Genomic DNA, 9,010 nt, shown 5'->3' on the forward strand with positions numbered 1-9,010 from the left:
GATTTGTTTTCCTCATGAAGGCTCCGGCGTGAATGGTGGCACTTGCTAGAGTCAGTTAGCACTAAGTGTCCTTTAATTCGCGGTGAAGCGACAGTCTGACCGGACTGTGATGAGTTCCAGCTTTTAGCGATCATTTATAGGTCACCAGGCAGCTAACAACCTCAAATGAGGGACCATTATCTTTTGACAAGATGGAGCTTTCTGGGCGGGTGTGGGGAGGGCTGAGGAGGGGGCTGGGAGAGGAAAGGGGGGAGTATTACCCAGAAAGCCGGCTGGATATTCTCTCTGGGAATTAGTTCATTCCTAGAGCTTTGCTGCCAGGCACTCAAAGGAACTGCACTGGCGGCTCCCAGATAGGTAGCTGGAGGGAAGGAGGCAAAGGCTTCCCTCAGAGCCAGGCATTTCTCTGCTCAGCAGGCGTGACTGGAGTGGGGCACGATGGGAGTGTCCCGTGGGTCCCTGCAGGCTAACGCTCGGGTTGCACACACTGGTATGGCTGTTCTAATGTGTTAATAGCCATTATCCATTGTGATGGGTGAAGCTTCTGCTCTGATCATACTGATGGTTAAATATTCCAAATAGCAACTTTGCCTGGAACAACTTTGTTCTTTTGCAGAGCCTACTTTTTTCTCCTAGCAAACACCATTTTTTTTTTAAAATATATATGTATTTTTATTGACTTCAGAGAGGAAGGGAGAGGGAGAAAGAGAGAGACATCAATGATGAGAGAGAATCACTGATTCGGGGGTCAAGCCTGCTACCTGGGCATGTGCCCTTGACTGGAATCGAATCCGGGACCCTTCAGCCCGCAGGCCAATGCTCTATCTACTGAGCCAAGCCAGCTAAAGCAACAAACACCATTTTAAATAAAACTGTCTCCGTTTCATTATTAGAGTGTTCCCTGAATTATATAAAAGCTGTAGACTTTGTGTTAATTGTAAGCGAGATGACGTGATCTTGTTAGAACAACCTTCGCGGACTGCGTGAGGAGACTACAGGGGCCAGAGTTGTGGCAGGTGTCCCGATTTAGCTCGCCCTGGGTCTCAACCTTTTCATGTGTTGAACACACTTTGAATGCTAAGATTTTTGGCAGAACCTTGAAGGGAATTAAAATGTTCAAAATATGAAACAATCAACAATAATGCCAAGACAGTCAACTGTGGTAAAAGAAAAATCACCATTTTCATACCATTTCTTGTTCCCTCAGTTCTGTGTTGCTCCTTGAATAGAACTGTTTGCAGATCTCGCCACAGTCTGTTATATGAACAGGATAATGTATTCACATGTTTTATACCACATGCTGACTCTGATGGTGTTGGCATGGGAGCCACACTGGGTTTCAGTTGCCACACCACGTGACCATCTCAGCTTCTCCCCTGGACAGCCCTCCTATTGGTGGTTAAAAGCAGTTAAGAAGGAAAAAACCCAGGTTGGCTGGGTTCAAATTCCAGCTCTACCATTTATTGGTAGTGTGGCCTTGGGTGAGTTACTTAACCTCTGTCTGCCTTAATTTCTTCAACTGTAAAATGGGGTTAATAATGTTATCTACCCTTATTGAGGATTCAATGAGTTACACATGCAACACTTAAAACAATGTTGTGCATGGAATAAGTATTTTAAATAAGTGTTAGCTTTTGTTATTTATTATACTAGTAGCTCGGTGCACGAAATTCATGCACATTAAAAGGGAATTAATTAGAGGAAATATTTTAATATTGCTATTTGCCCTTTCTCTATAATAAAAGTGTCAGAGATGAAAGAAAATTAATAAAATGTATATGAAAATCTTCCTCCTGTCAGTCTGGGGCACGCCATGGGACCCAGAGTCAAGTCCCCACCCACCCACATATGCTTCGAAATCGCACAAGACCCAGACCCGGCCAGCCCCACCCTGTCAAGCCCCACAGGGTGGGGGGCGAGACCTCAGGTCCCCCAGCCCTGGCACGAGGGTTCGAGGGCACGAGGGCGTGATGACCATTTGCATATTAGCTCTTTATTATATAGAATCAGCCTCAGTGTGACCCACTGGCCAAGGTTTGGCAGCACACATATAAAGGGCTTATGGCCAGGCGATATGCCATGGCATTTCATCCCCTAAGACCCAGAGGACTAGAAACTGTCTCCTTCCCAACTCAGCCCACAGCCACACAAGACAGCTATGTGTTCAAAGTGCAATGCTTTTATTTGGGTTTATCACAGAGGTTGATAAACATTTATCCATATAAAATATCATGGTATTTATCCATATAAAATAATCATAACAAGAAATAAGTCTAACTATTCTGCTTTTATAATGCACAGTCCTTTCTGTTGATTACAAGTAAGAAGGCTATGAGGTCAAGATGCAGGAATTTTCAAATTCTATTTCAGCACTTTCCAAAGATTGAATTATAGAACTAAGGACACATACAAATAAAGACGATTTCTTAAAATGGAACCAGCCACCTTGAAAAATATTTCGAAAAACATGGTAAAAGTTTTAATACTTTAGAAGATAAAAGTGTTGCTAGTTGGCTTGGCCTCCAGGACCCGCACCCCCGGGGAGCTGCCGGGCTTCGGTGAAGTAGTGTAACTTGCCCTTGGAATGTCGTCTCAGACACAGACAAAATCGCTCTTGCTTTTGGTCCAGAAACACAGACAGGGCTCCCTCCTTGCTGATGACTGTTGCAAAGAAGCTTTGGCTTTTATTATGCATTTGGCCTCACAATCTTCATTGACAAATAGTTCTGGAAAGGAAGCAAAGACAGCGTAAAATATATATACTTAAGCGAGGGGTTTCTCAGCCTTGACACCATTGACATTTAGGACCAGATGATTCCTCCTTGTTGGGGGCTGTCCTGGACGTCGCAGGATGTTCGGCAGCATCCCTGGCCTATCCCCTACCCACTAATGCCAGTAGGTAGCACACCCCCATTGTGACAAAATGTCTCCAGACATTGCTAAATGCCCTCTGGGGAGCAAAATCTCCCCGAGGTGAGAACCACTATTCAATAGGATCTAGGTCAAGCAAAAGAAATAACTATGAGGAGTTTTTTAAATGGTCAAGACAGATTGACCTATAACTAGAAAATAGTGTACATGTACTTATAGTGAAACTGAAAGTATTATACTGGGGGAAACAAAGATATGTCATCGCAGTTGTTGTGGTTGTGTGGCTATGCTCCTCAACACAAACTACTCTATTATGATTAATACTAGAGGCCTGGTGCACGAAATTCGTGCACGTGTGTGTGTGTGTGTGTGTGTGTGTGTGTGTGTGTGTGTGTCCCTCAGCCCAGCCTGCACCCTCTTCACCCTTTCCAATCTGGGACCCCTCGAGGGATGATCGACTGCCTGTTTACAGTCAGACATCCCTCTCACAATCCAGGACCTGTCTCTCCCAACCGCTCGCCTGCCTGCCTGCCTGATTGTCCCTAACCACTTCTGCCTGCCAGCCTGATCACCCCCTAACCACTCCCCTGCCAGCCTGATTGATGCCTAACTGCTCCCCTGCCAGCCCGATTGCCCCTAACAGTCCTCCCCTGCCAGCCTGGTCACCCCTAACTGCCCTCCCCTGCTGGTCTGGTCGCCTCTAACTGCCCTTCCTTGCTGGCCTGGTCACCCCCAACTGCCCTCCCCTGCCAGCCTGGTCAACCCTAACTGCCCTCCCCTGCCAGCCTGGTCCCCCGCAACTACCCTCCCTTGCAGGCTTGGTTCCTCTCAACTGCCCTCCCCCGCTGGCCTGATCGCCCAAAAGGCCTGATCGGCCACAACTGCCCTCCCCTGCCGCCATCTTGGGGCGGCCATCTTTGACCACATGGGGGCGGCCATCTTATGTGTTGGAGTGATGGCCAATTTGCATATTATCTCTTTATTATATAGGATGAATTGAAGTAAGAGTATTTGAATGCCTGGCAAACTGGTCTTTAATGTCCCCACCTTGTTGAAACCATTCTCAGCAATTGGGTCTTGTGGTCATTTGTTGATATCTCTATAGCAGTTTGCCTCTCATAGTAGGTTACTTATTCATATGTCTGCTTGTCCCTGGGCTATGAACTACTTGTGGGCAGAAATCATGCCTTGGTTATGTGTGTACCCCAATTCCTAGCCTATGGTAGATACTCAATAAATTCCTTGAATATGGAATGAAAGCACTACTTGTAGGCACACTGGAAAAATCCCCACTTGGACTTTCCTTTATGACTGGGTTGTTTAAGGGAAAGTTACGGGGGAGGTTATGTGACGTGGGTCTTAAACAATGAATAAGATGTTGATAGACAAAACATGGACAAAGGAACAGCACTGGCAAAGACATCCTGGCAGGTAAGAGCAATACTTTGTTGTGGGGGGAGGTGTTATTATCTAGTTTGGGTGGAGTTCAGGGTTTGTGTAAATGTACAAGGGTCCCAGATTTGGGGATCTGTGGATGCTAGGTAGGACAAGAAGTCTGAAGGCAGGAAGATCAGTTAGAAATGCTGGCTATAGTCCAGACATATATTGATAAAGGCCCGAGAGATTTCTCCTAGAATTCCTGACACCAAAATTATTTTCAGGCCATAAAGTTTTGCCTGGAATTCGTGAAACCATAAGCATGCAATTCTAACCACAGGACACGTTATTTTAAATTTTCCAAAGGCTGAAGGGTTATGAGACCACAACTCCTAAGTAAGTCATTCTTCTGAAGAGCATCCAAGGCAAGTAAGTACCAAGTTAGATGACCAACCACAGTTCACACACACACACACACACACACACACACACACACACAGCCGGGACAAGGAGCAGGGACCCGCACCGGTAAGGAGTACAGGAGCACAGCCACGAAGAGCAGCAGGATCAGCAGGAACAGCAGACCGATGATGACCCACTTAAATCGGCGCCACATGATGAACTTCATGGTCTTACACGGGTTGGTGAACCAGAGGAAGGAGGTTTCTGGTCGGCTGCATTGCAAAGAAATGGTTTTACCTACCCAACTCAGGAGGGACAGATATTTGACTGCAGGGCATAACACCATTTAAAAACTATATTAATAACACTTATAAAGTCAAGAAAAGATATTATTTCCCTTAGTTAGCAAAGAAAGATTCTTGAACCTTTTATAACTTCCTAAGATGTTGAAAGCACCCTGGACTTTGGTTTCAATGGAAAGGAGAGTGATTAAAATAAAGCCAGATCACCAGCCTTTCTACCCCCAGCCCCCACTATTAAATACAAAATTAGAAGGACAAGCGCTAATCCAGTCTATTAAGCCAATTGGAAGGGGGGCTTTCAGTCTGCAGGTGTTTAGGGAGGAGAGGACACCGAGAACAAAGGGGGCTCTCACTTTGGTGGGTCCAGCTTGGGGTTCATGTTGGGTTCATCCCGTCCCTTCCCAGCTGGCCTCTCATCGGCCTCCTTCTCATTAAGGATTTCCAACGTCATCTCCACTTTCCCCTTCAGTAAAGCAGAACAGGTTAAACACATGACATCATGCTTCACAAATATTTTCACTTCAGCCCAAGGAGTATTCCCCGAGCAACGATTTTTATTCTTGTAAAACAATCCCGAGATTGCCTTAGATTTTCCTCAGGAGATTTCATCACATTTCCTCTTCCATGTGTTTCTGAACTGGCTCCTTGTGGGAACCTGAGAGGACAAATTGCTTCCCCTCCTCCCTGCTCCTTGCCTGTCACTCTCTGTATCCCCATCATTCTTTCTCACATCCATCTCCTTGCCTCTGCACACACCTTCCTTTGTAACTCTACTTGGACACAGATTAACCCGAGTACTGCTAATAACAATGTCTAATATTTATGGAGCATTAACTGTAGGCTCCCAGGCAGCCCACATGTTTCAGGCTTACCACGGACCACCCACGGCGCAGAGCTGTGCAGATACTTAGTGGGTCCTCAATGTATGCTAACAGAGTAAACAAATGAGTGAGTGAATGAGTGAATGCTGTCTCTCTGGGCCCTGCTCACCCCTTCCTTAGGGATAATCCCGTGTAATGCTCATTGCAATCCTATAAAGCAGGGACTGTTGTTGTCCTCAAGTGCACATGAGGAAAACAGGTTGTGAAAGGTCCAGAAACTTGCCCACTTGGATAGCCAGGCTTAACTAAGGTTGTAACAATCTTTCTAGAACCCTGAAAAGCCAGACTAAGTCAACAACAATTTGAGAACCTCGACCCCGAGATTCGTTTAGGTGGCGGAGCACTGATGCCTCCTGTGCTGATGAGCCAAACAAAGCAACGTGTCTGACTACGACAAGGTGCTCCATCTCTCCCAGCCTGGCTTTGAGCTTATAAAAAGGGGATAATGTCTAGTTGATGGGGCTGTTAGCAGAACTAAGTGAGATTATGTGCAAAGTCATCTCTAAGTGGCAGACAGCAGATAAGTGATTTCCTGGGCCAGCTTGTGGGGAGCGATGGACTGCAAAGGGAGCAAGGAAACTTTTGAGGCTAATGGGAATGTTCTCTCTTTTGATTTCAGTGGTTTCATGAGTGTATGCAACTGTCAACAAAACTCATCAAAGTACACTCTGGAATGGGTGCATTTTATTTATGTAAATTAGACCTCAAAGCTGTTTTAAGAAACAAGATTATGAATGTAAGGCATTTAGCATAGTGACTGCTTCATAATTAGTGATGTGAAATCTTAACTATTATTAATACATAAGGAATTTGGTAGTCTTTTGTGCCAGAGCATAGTGTCCTGCACTCTCTTTTGTTTTTAACAGTTTGATTTTTAGAGAGAGAAGAAGTAGAGGGAAAGAGAGAAACATTGATATGAGAGGGTAACATTGATTGTCTGCCTCCTGCATGGCCCCTTGCTGTGGATAAAGCCCACACTCTGGGCATGTGCCCTCGACCTGAATTTGAATCAGCCACCTTCTGGTGCACGAAACAACATCCAACCAGCTGAGTCACACTGGCCAGGGTGACCTGCACTCTCGCTTCTATGTCAGAATATATCTTGAGTTCTCCAAACTTGCTTGTAAGTTAAGGCCTTCTTGCTCAATGAATGTCAGCATCTCCACTTCTTCCATCTTTTATTTTTTTAATTTATGAAAACAGCTCAAATGTGAATTTCCCTTTTCTGTACTGAACTTCACTAATAGCTCAGCATAAATTAGCCGTCTTGGTGAAGGAGGGTCCCACAGTAGTGCAACACTCTGGCTCTCAGTTTTTTGACAATTCCTATCCCTCCACCTTCCATTCAACCCCAAACATCTGCTCATGGACACCTTCTCTTGTGATCCCAGGTACAAGCCATTCTTGTAACCTAAAGTCCCATCAATTTAACTCTCACTTATCTTATCTGGAGTAAATCTGTTGATAAAGAGAAAACCTAAATGATAAAACCTAAATGATGAACGACCCCCAGCCAGGAAATGCTCCTACCGCCATCACCCGGGAGCCCTCTTTGTCTGCGTAGCACGGCCACCAGCCTCGCATGGACTTCTGCTCAAAGAGGGAGGCGGTTTTCACTTTAAGGGGGTCCATGGCTTTGAGGTCCGGAATCATGTCCAAATGGCATTTCTCGGATGATTTTGCTGGAATGATGGTGCGATGCAAATCAAGTTCCAGGAAACCTAGCCAGGGAAACAGTAAACTCCAATAAGCTTCGCGTGGGTCAGCCATCCTTTACCCGGGAACAGAATGCCCTGCAGAAGAGGCAGACAGTGGTCTTGAACAGGTAATGAGTGCATTAGAGAAAGGCACCCTGGTTGACGTAGAAAATTCTTTCCAGATAGGATGGAAAGTGGCAGGAGATATACCTGCCCACCACTCGCATCTCACAGAGGACCACATGTTTTATTTCTCAAAGACAGGAGCATAAACAGAGTTTGTCTACAAGCTCAAAATAGTGAAATGTCTGTAGACAAATCTCCCAAGAACCTGGATCTGAAAGTTGCTCATATTCGTTCTGAACTGCCCTGAACACGGTAACGTGGCTTTGGGGAAAGACACCTGGTACTTGGAACGTGGGACGCTCTATGGAACAGTCCGTTCAAGTCTCCCAGAGTGAACCTCAGAGACAGGAGCTTGAGGAGGAACATAACAGCTCAACAGAAAATGCTCACCAGGAGCTAGGAAGCCCACCAGGCTGCCTGGAGAAGCGCATTTTCTCTTCTGTGATGTGAGGCATTAACGCTTGAGTAGCGCTTTAACAGACTGTCTTGGGGTTTGGGACCTCCTGTGAGAAAATGGGTTTGTGTTATGGACTACTGGGACAAGAGGTGGCCTTCAACAGTGGCAGCAAAGAGCAAGAGGGAGAGTGGGGCACATTCTCTCTAAACCACAAGCTAAGAAAAAGCCCTTCGTCTTAGAATGAAGCCACAGTCCACAATTCACTCAGCCTTTCTTGAGCTCATCCCTCCTTATTTCTCGGCTTTTCTTTGGGTGGTAACTATAGTCATTTGCCCATTAGCCATTTTAAAATATACTCATTCTCTTTACTTGTCAGACTATTTTGTTGAAATTCCAAAGGAAAACTCTCCACTATTCTGGAATTTCCGGCCCATATGCTTTATTAAGTTAACATTTTTGCATATAAACATATGCAAACATATAAGTTTGTTCAACTCTTATAAAGCACCATGTCAAAGCCACTGCTCTCCGTGCTGTGAGGGGTAAAGGGATGAACAGGTCACAGCCGTTGGCCGCAGTGGGCTTTCCCTCTGCCAGGAGAGGCTCTGGGAGCGGGGGCATGAGTTAGGAGCTGCTATAACAGTCGGTTATGAGAAAATGAGGTCTGAACTGTCAAGTGGCAGAGATCCTGGAAATAAGAATAGATGTGCCTGATGAAGCAGATTACTTCGTTATCACCGCGTGGGGGGGAAAGGGCGGAGGACCCACAGAGGATGCCGGGTGCTTTTGCTTGGGGGCTGGGACAATGGAGGGGCTGTGAACAGCAAAAGAAGCTCATGAAGAGAGCAGGTATGAGGCCAGGGAAAAAAGGCTGCGTTAGATTTTAGTCAGGATCAACGGGAGGTGCTGGCCAAACATCAAGGTGAAAGTTTCTGGTGGGGAATTGGGGCTAATCAT

General features: G+C 45.8%; 1 protein-coding gene across 1 annotated transcript in view; it reads right to left on the reverse strand.

The window, feature by feature from the left end:
• Positions 1-2,159: 2,159 nt before the first annotated feature.
• The window catches only part of MYOF (myoferlin), a 142,731-nt gene continuing 135,880 nt past the window's right edge, over positions 2,160-9,010 (reverse strand). Inside the window, exons 51-54 of the mRNA XM_005884066.2 lie at positions 7,364-7,554; positions 5,306-5,415; positions 4,775-4,922; positions 2,160-2,726 (exon numbers count right to left, since the gene is read on the reverse strand). Of these exons, the coding sequence (XP_005884128.1) occupies positions 2,688-2,726; positions 4,775-4,922; positions 5,306-5,415; positions 7,364-7,554 (488 nt within the window). The 3' untranslated portion in view covers positions 2,160-2,687. The remainder of the gene's footprint in view (positions 2,727-4,774; positions 4,923-5,305; positions 5,416-7,363; positions 7,555-9,010) is intronic.

Source organism: Myotis brandtii, unplaced genomic scaffold, assembly GCF_000412655.1.
Source record: "Myotis brandtii unplaced genomic scaffold, ASM41265v1 scaffold810, whole genome shotgun sequence".
Taxonomy (NCBI): Eukaryota; Metazoa; Chordata; class Mammalia; order Chiroptera; family Vespertilionidae; genus Myotis; species Myotis brandtii.